This window comes from Varanus komodoensis, unplaced genomic scaffold (genome assembly GCF_004798865.1).
Source record: "Varanus komodoensis strain SLA01 unplaced genomic scaffold, ASM479886v1 scaffold45, whole genome shotgun sequence".
NCBI classification, from domain to species: domain Eukaryota; kingdom Metazoa; phylum Chordata; class Lepidosauria; order Squamata; family Varanidae; genus Varanus; species Varanus komodoensis.
Window position 1 is genome coordinate 4,849,976 of NW_025336011.1, and position 19,773 is coordinate 4,869,748.

Consider the following 19,773-nt stretch of genomic DNA (forward strand, 5'->3'; position numbering starts at 1 on the left):
AAATATTTTAAAAATTAGTTTCCATCTGATTACTGTACATATCTTTCCAGTTAATGAGATCAGCCTCAGCCTCTGGATTTAACCCAAACCTTTCTAAGCTAGCAGTTTCCTGATATTACAGACTACAATTCCCACCATCCTTAGAAAGCTTGGCCAAATTTATTTTAAAGAACAATGTTATGCCTTGCACCTGTACGTTCAAGCAAATGACCAAGCTGGCTGGGAATGATGGGAGTTGTTTTCTACCACATCTGGAGGGTGTCCAATCAGGGAAGGTGGTGATCCAGCATTTACTAACTCCTTGTTATCTAATTTGGCCTTTTGGTTCTGTTCCTTCTTGGCATTCAGGAGCCTCCACAGACAGGAGCAGTGAATGACCCAGAAAAAACCTTCCCCAAAGAGGTTACAACCTAAATTTAGAAACAATGGCACAAAACAGCTGAAAATTAAGCCCCGCTCCCCAAAAAGTGACCAGCCTGCCAAAAAAAAAAAAAAGTATTCACCCCTTTTTTGAAGAAAACGGAGGTGAGTAAATGCAGTCTAAAAGCACAATAGAATTTGCTTTTAGCGATGAGTTTAATTTCTTCTTAGTTAACCTGGTTTTGTACTGTCTTCATTTCTTCTGGTGCTGGTATAGAAACTGAGCATGGGGCCGAGGGAGGGAGAGATCGCTGTGGCCCCTGTGCCAACTTGTTCACTCAGCTAGAAGGAAAATGCCAGCCTGGAATTCCTGGTCATCTGGTGAGTGGCTGGAATAAATGCAAGACTAGAATAAAAGGCTGCGGCTGAAGAGATGGGGCCAGTGAGTGAGGCGCTACTTTGGAAGGCCCCCTTCACCAGTCTAATGAAAGTCACTCACAGTTTTGCTTTGTTTTTAGCATGCATGTTCGGTTTCCTGCTTCTGTCGCATAAATGGAATCTATTCGCTACTAAAAGCAGCTGATGCTTTTTAATGCCTTCCACATGGTCTTGAGTGAAAGGGATAGCTGGCCTTCCTTTGATCTGGCTAAGAGTAGCAAGAAGTCTGAGAATGTATCTTGCAGGGAACCAAATAAATAAACAGCAACACTCTTTTCCTGGAATGGAAGACAGCAGAGGACTACCAGGCAGCAGCAGACGCGGAGCAAAGGATCCATGACTAGATCTCCCACAAACAGGGGGAAAGGTGATGGGTCCTGAGGAATGCCGGAGGGCCGGACTGAGAAACCAGGAGGGCCAGATTTGGTCCCAGGGGGCCTTTGGTTCCTCTGCCCATTTACGATGCAGTCTACAAAGGGCAGGGTATTTTAAAACCCTGTGCAGAAAAATAGCCAAGCCCTTCGGTACTCTTTACGGAGTATTATATTATTATTGTCAGTGTCAGGGAAGGGAGAGAAGGTGGCCATTTGGGTTGTAAAAATGTAAGATTCCTCTTCAGGGATTGCCTTTATTAAGCCAGGCAAAATATTGCAACTTAACGCGCAAGCTTTCAAGTTCTCCGAGACACTTTCGTCACACAGAAAACAAAGAGGCCGGTGGGGGAATGCAGAGGAGGGAAAAATGCAAAACAGAAACTGGCTGGTGAAGCCATTGTGCCTTTGCTTAGTTACAGTTTTTAAATGCGGTGTGGAGGAGGTTACAAACATTCAGATTAGGCTCTGGGACAGCCTTTCCCAGCCTAGTGCCAGCTCGGGGAGGGTGCGCCACAGTGGCTCCATGCTGCCTCTTGGACTCTTGGGATGAACAAACATTGGCCGAGCTTCCGTTGTGGAAACCATGAAATCCAGCTGTTAGCTAAACCTGTCACAATCCATACACCAACCCACACAGGTTCCTTGGTAGGTGAACAGCATCCTGGATCATAAGAATAAATCTTCAGCAACAAAAACGCACTTTCAAGAGGAGAAGCTAGGACGATTTGATCTCTGGATGTCCTCTTTTTCTCAGTGGGACCTGCTTTTGGAAGAAGAGTGTAGCAGGAATAAATAATAGAAAAGATCTGAACTGAAAATCCATCTCGATTTTGCAGGATCAGTAGGAGAACAGCGGCTCTTACATCTCATTTGCATGAATGTGAATGGGCTTTTTTGTTTGTTCAGTCATTTTCATGCATATTTCATCATAAGAATGCTTTCAAATGGAGAAGACATGGAGGAAATGTTTGCCCTAAATTGTATAATCTTTACAGATGTCTTTAAAAATCATCAAGTTAGAGTTTTTCAGTGAATTCTTAGCTCAGCAAATTTACTCAAGTCCCACTCAGTTCGGGGGCTTGTTTCAAAGAAGTGATGCGCTTAATGATTCTGCTGAAAAAATTCAGTTCTGTAAATTCATTAGTGATGATTAATAAATATCAATGGCAAATATAATATTAGGGAAAGTTGTCAGCATATCATTCAGTTCTTTTGACTCTGAAAATCCATCATGTGAACAATTTTCAGGATCTGGCTTTTTTTTCCTAAATCTTAAAAAATGCAAGGGAAGTACCCGCTTTTTGATTTTGTACAAGCTTTCCGATAAAAATTTCTACATAATTCATTATTTAAGTCTCATTAAGTGCATTTTAGACTTTTTCTTATAGATTTCAGGTCAAATACTTGTGCACTAAGATGAAAAATTAACATGGAGTAACCATTTTAAAAACCTTTGTTCATTACTAAATGGAAGTAAAATAAGGAGACTACATTTGATCAACGCAAGCAAACATTTTCAGCTGCAAATTAACCCAGTTCAGCATTTCCCCGAAATCCTGCATCACGCCTTCTAAGAATGCATGCACAGCAATTCTGCTGTATAGTCCGCAATTGCAACACCAAGCTGGTTCCCCTTTTGACTTCATTCAAGAACTCACCATCTCTGGGCATCCTTAAACCAAACCTGGAGCGAGAACTGCACGCCATGTTTTAAACAAGCCTGGATGAAATATCTGAATGAGGCAGACAACAAGAGCTCCACAGCTCCTCCTAAAGATGGTGGATGTCCTCAAGGAGTAACCATTTCACACACTCTGGGTCGGTTGTCAGGCAACCAGCCAAGAATCTCAGGAACACCCTTTAGGTCCATGCAGGCTAGGGAGCAGAGAAGTACACAGATTTGGTGGGGGTTGTGGCACAGCTGTTGCATACCAGGCTGCTATCCACCAGGTGAAAATTTCCACCGATCTAGCCTAGGAGTGGGCAACTTTGGTGGGTCTGGGGAGCCAACTTCCCCTCCCAGAACTGTCGGGAGCCCACCTTGCACCACTGATTCTGGCACCAAAATGCAGCAGCGTGGCATCAAACTTGGGAGTCATGGGGCCAATGAAAATGGCCGGAGGGCACACGTAGCCTACCCCTGATCTTGCCCAGTGCCACCCACCCTGACAGGCAGCAGTTCTCCAGGATGTCCATCAGGAAGTGGTCTCTCCTACCGCCTGATCCTTTAATGGCTGATTCAGGAGCATTCAGTGGGCAAAACACACACAGTGGGCAAAATGCACACTCCGCCACAGAGCTGTGGTTCCTCGCCCGCATTTCACTGCATCACCCGTTTCTTTATTTCTCTTACTATTGCAATACGAAGGATTTAGAAAAGTCCCTAACCAATTTTATGTAAATATTAACATAGCAATTCAAATTACCTTGAAAATATGATTTTAAAAACACAATTATAATCATACATAAGACAGAACAGTGCATGAGCATTAAAATGGAACAGAGCAGTTAATTTCTTTACAGTCCAGGGAAAACCTGGCTAAATGGGCACATTTTCAGAAATCAAGCATATTTTTTTCTGCTTCCCAAACTGTACAGGGAATTATTATTTTTATTTTTGGATAGAGTAGATACTTGCTGCCAAGATATCCCACTGCCAAGGTTTTCCACTGCAACATTCAGATAATTTTAGAATGACCAACAAGGCCTTCTCCCAGAGCCTTAATGGCTGATTGGGTATGTATAAGAGAAGGAGTTTTGCTCGGTTATCTGGTCCTAAATTATTGCTGCAGCCCATCTCCCACAAATCCCTCCAAGATACAAAATGCCAAATCTGGGGAACATGGAGGAGAATCCACACTCCCCTCTAGCATTGGTGCCCTTGAGAAGCTCAATAAAATTAATGATGTGGGACCCAATGGCAAAGAAGCTATGCTGCAAGGTTTCTCTGCCCGGGGCTCAAGGTGAAGAAAAGGAGCCAGCTTCTTTCAGATATGTGAGCCAGAAGCTCAGGCAAAGCAGGTACAAACCATCCCCCATGGATTCAATTTGGATTAAAAATGAATGAGTTTCAGAAGCAAACACTCATTTCACCATCAGCTCTATTTTGCCTTCTGTGTGGTCCCACCTAGTCTGGCACCAGACTCCTTTTCCAAGTCTAAGAATAGTACAAATCACTGTTTTCACACAAGCTCATCAGAAGATACGATCTTATGCATGTTTAGACAGAAAAAAGCATTTTCTGCACACATGCATGTGTACACACACACACACGCATGCACACACATGCGGAAGAGATCAGTGGATTTCCGAGTCAGATTTCCACCTAGCTTTGCTAGGTGAGGACCCACATGTCTCTCCAGCTCCAAGCATGTATTCCCCAGAGCCCTGAGCATCCATTGATGCCAATGGAAGGAGGGCTTTTCAGTTGCCTTGCAGGAAGCAATATTTCAGGGGATTGCAACAGAAGAGCACTGAGTTTAACAAAGTGGGTCTTTCACCAAGTCATTACATCAGCTTTCTGGCCTCTTCAGGGCTTCTGTTAACCCAATCCCAACCTTCTTCTATTTTTTTAATGTGATTGCTTCCCCCCCCCCAAACCGCCAAATGTAGAGCCGCTTTTAAAAAGCAATTACAATTGTTTTTAAACACACACAATTGCAGTTGGATTACATGCATGTGGCACATGCATGGTTTTCAACATGCTTTAAAATATTGTTTGAATCTACTGGAGCCACATACTCCAGAATATCTTAAAACTAGATCAATGACCCACTGCAGAGCATGTTTATTTTTCTGTACAATGCCTAGAAAATTCTACACAATATAATGCTTTTCTATATAATAAAACAAATCAGGAGCAAAATTAGGTGATACAAGTATGTTAGTCCTAACTAAAGTCCTGCTCATTTCAATTCAAAACAAGTGTGCAATCCTACCCATATTTAGATAGCAAAATTAAAAACAAAAATCTTATTTTTCCTAGCATCCCTGGTTTGCTGGGAAATTCTGGGAATTGTACAACTTTTCCCTGCCTGCACCTGCATAGGTTTGCCCTTTGACATAGTCTGGATACAACACAATTTTGTTCTGCACAACATCTGGGAAAATTCATTATGATCTATGCATGTCCACTCGGAAGGAAACCCCACTGAATTCAAGGGGGCCAACTCCCAGCCTTCTCTGAAATGATGCCATCCACATGTTGGACTGGGGATGATGGGAATTGCAGGCCAGAACATCTGGAGTGGGCTGCATTGGGGAAGACTGGATTATAGAACAACTTCCATCTTTGGGAGAGTTTACTGTGCTTAAGGGTGTAACAGCCTAACAAAAATCACTCATTTTGCAATTGTTCCCTAAAAAGATTAAGATTCCATAGTGCTAAAGCAACATGAAGCGGAGGACTACGGTTTTGGAATTATTCTCCTGGATAGCATACAAAGGCTCTGTTCAGAGGCAAACAAAAATCATTGCATTGTTGTAGCCATCTGTCAGCACAGGCTTGAAAAATAATCCCTGAAAAATTACTAACCAAGCACCGATGTTTTACAGGATTCGAAGAAAGCAGTAGCCCACTTCGAGATACTGGGTTACACCAGCGCCTGCGCAGCCTCTGTGAAGCACAAACAGATGTTGCAGAAGAGGGACCGATCACGCCATCCTCCTCCTGCTGACCCACTGCAATTTTGCCCCAGTTGCAGAAAAGGCTGTCCTTTCTCAAAAACCTGGAGGAAACCGAGCAGGCTGATGCAACACAGACAGAGTCGTCCGTTTCTCCCCTGCCAGCCCGGCCGCTTGCCTGCTGTGAATTTCCAGCCATCTGTGGTGACCAGGCCAATGATCAAGTGCGCGTCTGAACTAGACTACATATCAGTTCAGGAAACTACGTTGATTTGAAATCAGTTTCTTCCTTGATTATTTAAGCCAACTATTAAAGAACACCCCAAAGCCTATCTCAGAGGTGAGCAGAAACAGAATGCTGGGAACTTTCCACAGACGATGCTATAGAAATGCCAGCAGCCTGGACTCCAATCGGGGGGGGGGGGGGGCCTCCAGCTGCTGTTTCCTATGCTTTTCCTGCCCCACCAACACTGCCACGATTTAGTCCGATTTGGTTTTCTCCTTGAAAAGCATCCAGACCAGCCTTTCCCAACCCGGTACCTTCCAGATTACAATTTCCATTATCCCCCAGCCCGACATGAATGAAAAACCATGTTGGAAGATAAGCAGCAGTTAAGCTTGCAATCTGATACACATTTAATTTGGGAAAAGCGGAACTCGCTTCTCAGTATACACACAACCAATTTTACTGCCAGTTTGGTCCTTTGTGATTCAGGGGCAAGCTGACTGGCCCTGCATTCACAGGCAACAAATCCCAGATCGGTCATTTTTCTTTTGCACTGTTGAGTCTTCGGATTTGGTGCAGGAGAGATTTGATCAGAGAATGGGAGGGAGGGCAATTTATTTTACTAATTTATATCGTGTCATCCATATTCCGTGCTTCTTTATGCAGGTGTAGGAACTCTGTAGCCCTCCAGGTTTTATGGGACTCCCAGCATCCCCGCTGGAGTGTGGAAGGAGAGAACCTCTCCCACCTTGGTCTTATGCAAGAGACGACAGGCCTCCGTCCTTAGGGACTTACAGTCTAAAATTCAAGACATGGCTGAAACAGGAGGATCACCTGAAGGCAGGCTTAACAAGGGAAGAAGGCACATTCATTCCACTTAAATGCACTGCGGCTTGGTTACAAGAATGCAGTCTTCCTACATCTGGGACTACAACTTCCATCATCCCTGCCCATTGATTAAGTTGGGGGAAGGCTGCAGTAGGGGATGAGGGATGCAGAGCTGAACCAAGCGCATCACTGACCAGGTGGATCTTTGAGGGATTGTAAAGAAATGAAAGGAAGACTAATCCTTCCCATTAGTATGCTTCTGACTCCCAGCTCCCCCTCACTCCCACCACAATCTTTCATGTCCTTATTTCAAGGCAAGAGATCCCAGAACACTGGCAAGGATGAAGCAGAGGCAGAGGTGGCGAGAGAAACTGCTGGGAGAAGGGTTCAGCTCTTGCTTCCCCTCCCACCCCTTCTCCAGTGCAAAATCAACTCCTCTCAAGGGCATTGTGCCAGGAAGAAAGGGCTGTCAGGTTTTCCTTATGTGAAAACTCATGTCTAGTTTGTCCCACAAGTGCAATTCTTCATGGATCAAGATGAGTTGAAGGGTGGGTTTTATTTTTCATGGGGGGAGACTATAAACTTGAGTCTTTGCATTTGGAGGAGCAGAGCCTTTCCTTATTGTATTATCAATTGTTGGAGAAGGCAAAACTAGACTCCTGTTAAGCGCACTCAACATCAGAATTGAGAGCAAAACCAACTGCAATTCAAGAGGTTTCCCTTCACACATAGCATATATTTCCCATGGAGTCATATGTGGCAATCCTCTGCATGCTCAGTCCAAAATGTCCTATAATTCCCAGCATCCCCCCATCAGCTAGCTGGAACACGCTGGAAATTGCAGGACCTTTTCTGTTCATGCACTAGAAACATTAATGAAGAATAGGTCCAGGGGGCTGTAACCTTTGCTAGTCAGTGGACACATATGCACCATGGGTGCTCTCACAAAATGGCTGCCGTGGGCGAGGTTTGCCCATTCAAAAAATGGCAAGCGAGGTGGCGCAACCAGTCACGAGCTGCGTTTCTTAGAAGGCAACCTGGCAAGAACCTAAAGTTAAGGCAGAGCTGGCAAAAGAGGGGAACACTTGGCTTTTCAACATGCTAGACCCACCATTTTAAAAAATGCTTAACATACAACATTAAAATCAGGACAGCAAAGTGTCACAAGGGCAAAGAAAAGTGTCTGCAAATACATTTACACCTGTAAAACCACACAGAAGTCCCCAAGTGGCTACAAGCCCTATAACTAAAGTGGATAGCCCTGTTTAGAGGCATCGTGCCAAAGGCTGGGAGCAGAAAATCCAGGCTGCACAGGTCTCGGTTCCCATCCCAAAGGTGCTGCTGTGCTTGTTACAGGCAGCCATCCCCTGGCTTTCAGGGATTATCTGAAGAGTCTCTCACACACCCTCGATATTCAAAGAATGCAGCACCTGCTCTCTGATGTCCCTTATGATAAGATGCAATCGGTAATCTCAGATCACGGTTCCCATAGGTTTCTACCACCCAGCCTGGCGGTAAAGCTCAATTCACCTCCTCAGCTCAGCTTGGAAGGGAAGCAGGTCGCCTTTGAAGAGGAACTAAACAGCAGCCGGCGTTTGAGTCACTGCATTCCCCAAACCAGCTTCCCGCATTCCTTCTGTTTGGCATTGTCAAGGCACGATGGAAGAGAGTGACAGGCAGACAGAGCTGCCTGTTTCTGAGAGACAGAATGCACGCCCACAAAGCCAGTGATCACAGAGCTGAGTCATAACTTTTGCGGGCCGTGGACTGGGGCCGTGTTTTGCAACTCCCACCCACCTCTTCTGTTAGTGACCCTCCTCCAGCTCACCAGTGTTAAGCAGGCTTCCAGACTCACGGCAGTTCAGCACTATTTCAGGCCTATGACTAGCAGCTTCCTAGAGGGACAGTATGAATCTAGACTAGCCTTGTATTGAACAACTTGCCTGGAAGCCACCAGTGACTAAGGATTCCATGCAGGCAAGTGTATGGAATTACTCCTGCTGCTAGTGCAAGGACAGACCCCCCAACCTCTCCTTTGCTGGGCCACGAGGTTTTTCATACTAGCCACAGCGGAAACCCAGTGGACTGGCGCGGGGGAGACAACTCCCTTCTCCACCAGGGCATTCGATACAAGACCATTTTCTTCTCACTAGCCTGCACAGAGGAGAGAGTTCCGTGTTTCCACACTGAGTGCAGAGGAGGAGGTTTGCTTCCTCTGCAGTCAGCACCGAACCACAGGCTAGGATATAATAGCAGGAGCAGGGAGAATGATGTGCAGGCTTGCAGTTCTACTCCAGGCCAGCGTCTTGCCTGCTGGGAGATTCTGGTCCTGAAAATGCCTTTGAAAAGTTTGGCTATGATGATCTATGAAGAGTTGCAACCCTTCAGACATTTTGACTGCCTCCTTCAGAGCTCTGGACATTTGATCTCCAAGTGATTAGAGGGCAGGCACAGAATTGGGGAAAAATGTATCTAACCAAGGACTTTGAGTCCAAATCATAACACAGATACACAGACATATTCTTAAATTAACTTGCATGCCATTCCAGGTCACCCAAATCAGTCCTCTTGCTCTGTTATGACAGAAGACTCTGAAATACTGTTCTGAAATCCATTCCTATTCAATAAATGGCTTCCATTCAATTCAGTTCATTTCCAATTTCCTACCACCACCACCACCCCCGCCATACGCAGAGCTTGAATCAGACTAGATTTGTGATCAATGATGCCCACATTATAATTCCTTTCTACTGGCAGCAGAGGGATTTTGCTACGGGTGGTGAGTGGCTTATCTATTTTCCTCTGCTTTTTTAAACCAGACATTTCCGCAAGCAGTTCCAGCAGGAATGTAAAAAAGACAACACTGTGTTTGGGCAGCACTGAAGGTCAGGGATGGAAACCCTCCGGTGCCTTACAAGCATGTTGCTATTTGGGTCTGTGGATTTCTCAAGGGTCTAATTACTTGGGAACAGAAAAAGAGCCCTGCAGGAGGAGACCACAGACCTACCTGGTACAGCAACCTGTTTCTTAGACTGACCAACCAGGTGCTTCCAGGAAGCCCAGGAGGAGGACCCGCTCCCCTACAACCAGCATGCGGAGGACCCGCTTCCTGCCTCCAACACTGGAGGTGAGATACAGTCATGGTGACTAGGAGACACTGATTGCCTTATCCTCCATGAATCAGCCTAACCTCCTTTTTAAAAGCTTCGTCACACCCTTTGGTAGTGGATTGCTTAGGACTTGGCCTCACTGATTTCCACAGAGGCAATTTTAAAGTTCAGGATCCTAGTCTGAGGGACCATTCCCCACTCCTACTTATTTATCCATTTAATCCAGTAATACCCCATTTTCCCCCCGTTTGCTCAGTGATGAAATAATGTGCTTCCCACCTCCACTCACTTATGCAGCCCTTACCTGTAGCTCACACAGTGCAATCCTTTACACATTTACTCACAAATAACACGCACCCTGTGGGGTGTCACTTGTGGATAGGATCACAGCCTTAATTAGGTACTGCTCACATGATTTTGTATTTTTTGTATTTTTGTATTTAATGGTAATTTATTATGTACTATTGTATTTCAATGTATTTTATCATGTTGTAAGCCGCCCCGAGGTTTCGGCAAGGGGCGGCATAGAAATGTTATAATAATAATAATAATAATAATAATAATAATAATAATAATAATAATGATAAGGAAGGAAGGAAGGGAAAGAAGTGCGGTGGCTTCTTTTCCCTGCCCCACACATGTTGGTTCTTCACCACCTCATTTCCATCTTTATCCTGCCTGTGCACAGGTTGCTGGAGGGGGGGCCGGGGGGCGGGATAAGTTTCTAAACCAATCTGGAGCCTCGAACAAGCCACGGATTGAAATGGGGGTGGAAGCCATCCCTGCTGCCCACCTCGGACAATGCAGCAACCTGCGCGTGGCACAGGGAATTGTGGAGAGGAGACCGTGAGTGACTCGCATACAGAAAACAGGGGGAAGAAGCCCGTTGTGCCAAATTAGTCATTCTCTCCATGGGTGTACTAGAGGCCAGTTTGCCCCTGAACCCGGTTCTTGAGCAGATGAATCCACTATGAATCCTTTTTGCTGGCCAGGTTTTAAACCCACTCAGTTTGGCTGCTGAGTTGCGCTAGTGTAAGGTAGGTCCAGGAGGCAAAATACCAAGTTTAGAATCAAAATTCTAAACCAAGATGGCATGCTTACAGCCCAAATCTTACAAGAAAATTGTAACATGCTGTAATGTTATTGTACACTTACAAGAAAATTCATACTATGAATGTTTCCAAGATCCATTTCCCCCACTCCCTTTCTTTCTCCCCTTCCTTTGTAAGATTTGTTACCTAAAAAGCCCACAAGCTGCAAAATATGCTTACTATGTACCCTCTCTCCTGAGGTAAAAGCTCCCCACTTCCTCAAACCACAAAGGAAAAATGCAAGTTTATTTTCCAATCTCCCCAAATATTTGCCAGTGCAATCCGCAAATCTTAGAGCTCAGAATTCTAAGTCCAATCCAGCAATGGCAGTTTTCTTTAAACACACACAAAACCTGGATATTGGCATATGCAATAGCATATAAACTGTAATCCCAGGTCCATATTCCCAGCACCCATGCTACCAGCAGGACTGGTGTGCTTCTAAGAGCAAACAGAAAAAATAAAATAAAATTATAAAATCAGAATGCATTCTGCATATTCAGTATAGTTGCATGTACTGACTTATTTCTGTTCTGTTTCTAATTGAAAACCTTTTGAAAACCGTTTCCAAATTAATTCAGCTTTAAAGGAAAACAAACGGCCGATGGTGATGCAGAAGTTTCCAAGCTGGTTCCTTAAAAAGAGAAATGGAAGCCTTGCCTCAAGACACTCAATTCTAGCAGGAAATTCCTTTCATTGCAATTTTTAAGCCCCTGAACAGCAAGAAGGGAGGCAACCAACCGCTTGATTGGAGATGAACTGAAAACCGCACTGTAGCTCCCAGTTGAGCTGACAAATTTCAGTTCAATGACAAATGCCTACTCTGGCAAGAATGGATTTCAACCTGGTGGAATTCCCCCTCCAGCTTATGATGTGCTTTCTTTTTTCCCCTTTATTTAAGTGGTCATCAACACCAATAGAATGCCCCCTTACTGATTTTTGCCTGTGCTTCCAGAGTACTGCACCCATTTCCAACTAAACACAAAGAAGAATTAATACAAGTTAAGCAAACAATACAGATAGCCGTTTCCTCCTTTTCCAAATGCCAGGTCCCCAGATCCAGGTCTGCTAGAACAAAATACAAGACCCACTACAAACCTGCAATTAACTACTACTTGCCTTAATTGGGCTCTCAGGGAACAAGCAGGTTTCCCTACCCAGGTTGGCTTCGGGAGGGAGAGAAATGGAGAAACCACCAAGAGAGACATCAAAAACCAATCAAGTCACCAGGAAAAGAAACTTGGCACTATTTTTCAAAGGCTTCAGTGGAGGTTGTGGATCCTCAGATTTGCAAAGAGATCAACACCCTCTGGAAAGCTCCGGGAGTCACCACCCTATCCTGATAGGGGGAATGGTTTTCAAGGCCCCATGCCAAGCTGCTTTCATAAGCAAATACCAGCACAATGATGCAATCCATACTCCTGAGCTTCCCCATGCCCGGAGATTCAGCTACCTATGCAAAAGGTCTAGAGGCAGCGGCAGGAGGCACGGTGCCGGCAGAGGCAGAGGAGGAGAGTCCTAAAGGAAGAAGAGTGCAGGCAGTAAAAGCAACTGGAAGCCTAACAAGAGAAATCCAAGAGCAACTTTACCTTCAGTCAGCCAAGTTTCCTGAAACAGGTTCAAATCATGAAAGAGATCTGCAAAGGAAATGGACAAGAGAGGCTGTTCAGAGAGGCGGGTGCAGCAGAGAGAACCAGACGCAAGGGCTGAAAGGGGAGAGGTTGAACAGAACCAACAGAGAGGGGCCTTGGGCCCCATCCTGGCAGCAGCCCCCTCAATTCCATGAGCATCTTCCTGTCCCTGTGAAAGACAGTGTGCAGGGAAGATGGAGGAACTTGGGTTTCTCCAGATGTAATTGACTACAGAGCCCATCGTCCTGACCTCTGGCCAATCAGGTTGGAAGGGAGCTGGAGTCCAACCAAACTGGAAGGCTGGGGGCTCACTGAAAGGCAGTATCATTTTGATTTCAAACCCCCAAGCCTGCAGCATCCCTGCCCACCAGTCTCCTGCATATCAAGAAGCTCTGGGGATCCCAGTGAGAAGCACAATACTCCAGCGGAGCAGAGGAAAAGTGCACTTGTGTTCATCTCTCATGGAGCAGAAGAGGTTTGAATTGAGCAACCCAGATTATGAAGGAAGGGCACTCCTGAGAGCAAACCCAGGGGGAGCCTACGCTCCCTTTTCCTTCTGGAAAGCCAGTGCGATGTTGCAGCTACAGCACTGAACCCAGGTCCAGATCCCATTCAGCCACAAAACGCATTGCATGGTCTCCAGCTGGCCACTCCCCCCATCTCTCACAGCCTGGCCTACCTCACAGAACTGTCGTGAGGATAAAATGGGGGTGGAAAGCATGTATGGCTTTGTTAGCTACCCGGATCAGGACAAAGGGTGGGATAAAAATTGCTTAACTAAATACCGAGCTCCTGCTCCCGAGGGCCCCCACGCACACGAAGGCTGAGCCATCTCTGGAAACCGTGTGGCTACCGGCATGAACAACTTGACTGGACAGGCTGCGAGATGCAGCAACTAACCACAGATGCACATTGACCCGCATAACAACTTGCCGTATTTAAAGACAAGGGATACAGATGCCGTCTAAAGTCATTCCAACTGGCTGGTCAGGGAATCACAGGCAAAGTGTGGCATCAGAAACAGAATGCAGACATTTTCTTTTAAACATGCGATTAGGAATGGTGGAAGTATAAAGGGCAGCATCCTCTTATCTGTTGCCCTCCAGATGAGCTGGGACTACAACTCCCACCATCCCCAGCCATCCATGCAGACTGGGGTTACTGGCAGCTATAGTCCCCCTCATATGGGAAGGCAACAGTTTGGGGTAGCCTGTTATACAGGTTAGAGAGGTTTTGATGTGTGGACCTTATGGGGTACAGCATGTGGGCAACTTCAGATCAGACCCAGCCCTATTGAGATCCAAGCCATCCCTTCCCCAGGCCACAGCCCCTTTCCCAGCACACACACAGAATTTCCTCTGTTCACCAACCATGTAGTGGTTTTCCAGCTTTTGCTCACTTTCCTCCCGTTCTAAGGAGCCTGACCTGGGGCTCAGTTACTGTGGCAAGAGCTTTAAGCTACAAGATGCTGGAATTTTTGGTATTTTGGTCCAACAGTTTTCGGCCTTTAGCCCCACCCAAACCTGCAATGCGGCCCCTGTCAAAAACTGAATCTGGCCTTCCAATGGAAAGAGAGATCCAGTTCAGGGTGTGAGATTCATTTCCTCCGTCTATCATCCTTCCCAGACAAAGAAGGGATAGCAAAATACTGTTTCACCTGTTAGTTGAATCAACACTGCAGCTACCTAGAGAAACCCCCTTAGGCAGTGCAGTGCAAGGAAGGCTTAAGAAACACAAACTTGAGAGGTGTCAAAAAGAAGAGAGCCACCCATTCTAGCAGAGCCTTCCCTAGCCTGGTGCCTTCCAGGTGTGTAATACTACATTGGTCACGTGGATCGGGATGATAGGAGTCGTAGCCCAAGATTCCCTAAACAGCTTGGGATCAGGGTGCCTAAGGGGGTTCCTCTCTCCATATATCCCTACCCGTCCACTCAGATCCTCCTCAGGACTCCTTCCCTGAATACCCTCCCCTAGTGAGATCAAGGGGGAAAGGGCAAGAAGGAGGGCATTTATAGCAGTAGTGCCTAAATTTTGGAACTCACTCCCCAGGAATGTATATCTGGTGCAAACTCTTCTTTCTTTTAGGCACCAGGTGAAAATGTTTTTATTCGAACAAGCTTTCGGTTAATTCAATTTATACTTGTATGTTTTGTTATGGATAACTTATTTAATTTTTGGTTGTTATATATTGGTTATATTTATCATGTTGTGTGTGCTTATATTTTATCATGAAGTGGTGTATCTTTTTATTGTTCTATTTTATCTGTTTTATTTACTGTTTTACTACTGTAATGTATGTATTTGTAAGCCGCCCAGAGAATCCTTGGGTTATGGGGCAGCATAGAAGTGGAATGAAATAAATAAACACATACATACATACGTATGTACGTACGTGCATACCTAATGGTGAGCAGATTGGGGAAAGCTGGTCTAGTGGATGAAGTATTGATTGCTGAAGTCAGGGAATCTTGTTTATTTATTTATGTGGGACATTTCTATCCCGTCCTATACAAAAGTCTCAAGCTTAACCCGTAAAAGCTGATGTGACCATGATGCTTTCCCAGCCTCAATTCCTCAGTTTGTGAAATGGAAACAGCTGCATTTAAATGCTCTTATGCTCAAGTTTCCAGGAAATGTACCATATTAGGATCCTACCATTTGAGCACAAGAAACTTCATGGTTGATCTGGCTAAGGGATCCCTGTATCTTAGCCATCCCATCTCTTTCAACCCCCGCCCCCCAAACACACACAAGCACACAAACCTTCTGCATCTGGGACATGGGGCACACCCATGTCCATGGATTTGCTCCGCACAGCCATCACAACTCTGCCCTCCAGAGATCCATTTCCTGATGGTTTCTATCGGAAAACACAAAAATATCATAAGACAAGAGCTTATATGCAATCACAGACAGCCAGACTAGCCAGTGAAATGAAAGGCAAGGCTGACCAACAGCAGAAACACCAAGGTGGGCTGGCCCAACTTCCATCACTCACCTGTGCAGACGTGTAAGGCACTTGCTGGTCCAAATATCCTTTCATCCTCCCATCAGTCATGGGTGTGAATTCCGCAAAGGCATGGAGGGCAAACAGCAAGGCCTGCAAGGAGAACCACCAAAACGGAGGAGATCAGTACATGAATACACGCTCCAAGACCCGGGACACAGGGACACAGCACTGAACGAAGGATTATATGCAGGACTAGAGTTGCAGGTGGATGGTCTATGGAAGGAGGCAGTTTAAATAGTCCTTCTTACCGACTGTCCCTTTGCTGCTACAAGCAGGAAAATTAAAAGGAGGTGTTCTCTCTCTCCCTCACCCCAAAAGAAAGACCTACATAAGAAGGCATCTTGGTAGAACCTCGGGATCCTCCCCATAACGCATCCTGCCCTGCTCCACATTCCCTTTTAGTTGAGGGTTTGTTGCAAGTTCACTGTCCTCTCACTGCTGGGTTCTCCTCTCCTCCACTGCTGCCTTGGTGCCCTCCCCTGGCCTCACCTTCCCTTGCCCCTGCAGTTCCTCCCCACCCTTCCTCAGCCTCCTCTCTCTGAGCACGCCAGGGCACAATCCTATCCCTATTTAGACCAAAAAAGGATTGGTTAGGGAAACTGGGAATTGTAGGATTTCCCCTCTGTCTAAATATGCACAGGATTGCACCCAGAGTTGTTCTGAAACCCTGGAGGAAATTTAGCACACGTTCCCTAAAAAGCTGGCCATGAGCATATCTCTCCTAGTTTTGCCTGCTCCGACGGGCAGCAGCTCTCTGGGGGTTCAGGCAGCAATGGTTCCCGCATGGAAATGCTGGAGACACCAGGGGTCACAGCGGGAATCTTTTGCATGCACTGCTCCACGGCAGAGCAATACTGCCTGACACACACCCCCCTCCACGCGTCTGACTTCCCTCCTACGCACGATCTGCCCTCCAGACTCCCCTTGCCTTAACCCCACCACAGACACGCACCCTCACCTCCTCTTTAAGGCTGCGGTCCTGGACACTTACCTGGGGATAAGGACCGTTGAAGGGAAGCCTCAGTAAGGGAGGAATTGTTCAGTAAACGTCCCCGAGCCCTGAGAAGGCTCCCTTCCCCCTTCAGGTCGGCTCTTCGCCCACCCCCGCGCCCCGATAATCCTCCCAACTTCGCCCTTCGCCCTCTCCTCACCTCCCTTCGATCGCTTGTCTTTTTTGCACCCTGACCCAGCTTCTGCGCTCACCAGACCACCAGAGGCAGTGTGAAAGGGCGGCCAGCTTCGGCTGGAGCCCCGAATCTCTGGGAGGTCCTCTCCCCCACTTCCCCGCAGTCTTTGGGCACTTGCAGAAATAAAGGCACCGGGGCCCTGCGGATCTTGGGTGCAGCATCTGATCCCCGAAGTTAGCGGGCATTTGTGCTCACATGTGCTTCCCCTCCTGCAGCCCGCCTTGAATTTTCAGCCTGAGATTCCCCACCCCGAGAAATAAAATGCCGTCCTCTCCACAGTCTGTGCATCCCTTTTTTTTTTTTTTTTTTTTTACAATTAGGGGTGTCCTTAGAAGACAGTCTCCTTTAAAGACAGATGGACGCGCGCGCGCACACCTACAAACGCAGTGAGTCTTTAGAACATGCATACGATTTGTGTTAAATATATATATATATATATATTTATATATATATATATATATATCAATTAATTTCGGGTTTTGTCCTACGAGCCAAAGCCCCGGATTTTTTCAGTACCTAGCACCGCCCTTGGAGACGACATATGTCTTTTCCATGTCCTTTTCCCTCCCTCGTATATTCGTTCAAACTTTTCCAAGGAGACATGAACGTTTATCCTCCCTACTCACCTGAAAGTGGGGTGGGGGGAAAGGCCGGTCAATTCAAGTCTTCCCCTTCGGCCCCCACCGCAAGGCAACTGAACTCGGATTAAGAAGCAGACGCTACTTCTTGTGGGATACAGCCAAGGAAAGTCGCTCCCGCCTCCAAGCCTGGACTCGTTTCCTCTTTCACAGAAACAGACTCTTTTTCTGTTTCTCTTTGTTTCATTGACTTTGTGAATGGAGGCACAGGAGGGGAGGAGGAATTCCCTTGGCTCGGCTGGGGCACGCCCAACCAATCAAGGCCCGGCGTGGCTTGCTACCAGTCGGGATAAGGCGTGGCTTGGAGGCTCGGAGCCAATCGGCGCAAGGTGCACTAAGATTCATTCACTCTTGGTACTCCCATTCATTAAAAAACACACGCACACACATACGCGCTCCCAAAGTTCATTCATAAAAGGCTTCCGAGGGAGGGATCATGTCACGAGTTGTAGACACGACGGCTCGGCTTCTGCTCCCTGCCTTCCTTCGGGCCTCAAACTGGTTATGCTGCTGCGTTTACATATCGTTTCCTTTCCCTTCTGCGCCCTCCATCAGCATCGACAGAGGGGTCGGGAATGGACAAAGCCAGTCTTCAAAGGGTTGTGCTTAGGAATTGGTGTTTATTTATTCGAAATGTATCTATAACTGGAATCTTTTTTAAAAAGTGGATTTTATTTAAAGGCTCTATTTCAGAATTCCAGAGGTGGGGGAAAGGATTTTGGTAGGAAAAATGCAAGATCTGTAACAAAATTTAAGGCATGTATCTATGTTTGATGCAAATATAAAAGATTTCTTAGAAAATTGTTATTTATTATTGTTTATCTTGTTTTCCAGTTAGGATGAATGTATCATAATAAAACACTGTTATCCATGGAGATCATTTTTTAAAACAATAAAGTAAAGCTCTTAAAGTGAAACCTTTCCAGGCCACAATCCTATTCTTGTTTAGACAAAGAAAAAGCCCTACATTACTGGTTAAGGAATACTGGGGATTGCGGGTCTTTTTTTCATCTAAAAATGTATAGGATTCTTCCCTCCACTTCTCTCTCTCTCTCTAACATGCAAGCCTGATGCATAATGCTCATATTTAAATGTTCTGAATGATACAGTCTGTGCACCCATCAATAAGGCAGCCAGAAATGTCCATGTTGCTCTTGAAACACAGGAAAGAAAGATGCATCCCCACTTGTGCTTCCTAAATGCTGCACTGATTTAATCCGAATTTTATCAGATTCAGAAACAAAACAAGCAACCTGGAATGTGGCTTTAAATTAGGAAAATCCAGGATTCAAGATGATGGATGTGCACTTTCAAGTCACATGGGGCTTCTCCACAGCCTGGATGGTCACAGGAAGGAAAAGGAGACCGTCCAGATGGAGATGGTACATGAAAGCCTGGACACGAGAATTGTAATGCTCACAACAGCCTTCCCCCATCTGCTGGCCTGCATAATCCCCAGCCAGATGGACTGCCCTTACTCCATAGGAATGCACAAACTTTGTAAAATGTGTTCCACCTGCATCTTGTAGGAACCTTTTGTTTTATCATCCACTCATTGATGGAATCGGATTTTGCACAAATGTGTTTATATGTCTTTATGCAAATTCACACTTCTGCAAATGTATAAATTCCCAATATGTATTTTCACCCTTTAGCCTATGGGGGAAATACACATTTTCAACCAGTTTTTCAATTATCAGTTTTCTACAACTAAATTTGTGCAAAATTACAGAAAATAAACCATCCCATTCTACAATTCTGCAGAATCTGTGCAACACTGGAAAAGCTGGTTTGCTGCAGAATCTACAGGTCAGATTTGTAGAAATGCAAGCTCATTTTTGTCCATAGCAGATTTCTCCAGCATCCCTGCCACTCAACCAGAAAGCTCACTAGGCATAGAAATGTAATAATAATAATAATAATAATAATAATAATAATAATAATAATAATAATAGATGACTTTGGGCCAGCAGCTAATTCTCTGTGACCCAGCCAACTCCACAGAGTTGTTGTGAGGTTAAAATCAAGAGGAAGAACACGCATGCCACTTTCAGCTTCTTGGGGAGTAAGCAAACGATGAGATCAATACATGATGAAATGAAGTCGCTATGTTGGCAAAACAGGAATTTCCCCTGAAGCCAGATTGGCTAATGCCTTGATGATTTATGCTTGCTGGTTTTTCCCTGTCAAGTGTGGCAGGAAGGTCCCCATCCTTGAGTCCTGCTTGCTTTTGCGCTGAGGGAAACTTCCAGTTGTG

At 45.6% G+C, this 19,773-nt stretch overlaps 1 protein-coding gene across 3 annotated transcripts in view; it reads right to left on the reverse strand.

Moving 5' to 3' along the window:
- The window catches only part of ETV4 (ETS variant transcription factor 4), a 40,305-nt gene extending 22,573 nt beyond the window's left edge, over positions 1-17,732 (reverse strand). Inside the window, exons 1-4 of one of the 3 annotated variants that reach the window (XM_044444628.1) lie at positions 17,505-17,732; positions 15,680-15,781; positions 15,445-15,541; positions 12,640-12,687 (exon numbers count right to left, since the gene is read on the reverse strand). In XM_044444628.1, the coding sequence (XP_044300563.1) occupies positions 12,640-12,687; positions 15,445-15,541; positions 15,680-15,739 (205 nt within the window). In that variant the 5' untranslated portion in view covers positions 15,740-15,781; positions 17,505-17,732. Of the gene's footprint in view, positions 1-12,639; positions 12,688-15,444; positions 15,542-15,679; positions 15,782-17,504 lie in introns of those variants that run through there. The other 2 variants (XM_044444629.1, XM_044444631.1) reach the window with 2 other exon arrangements.
- Between the last annotated feature and the right edge of the window lie 2,041 nt (positions 17,733-19,773).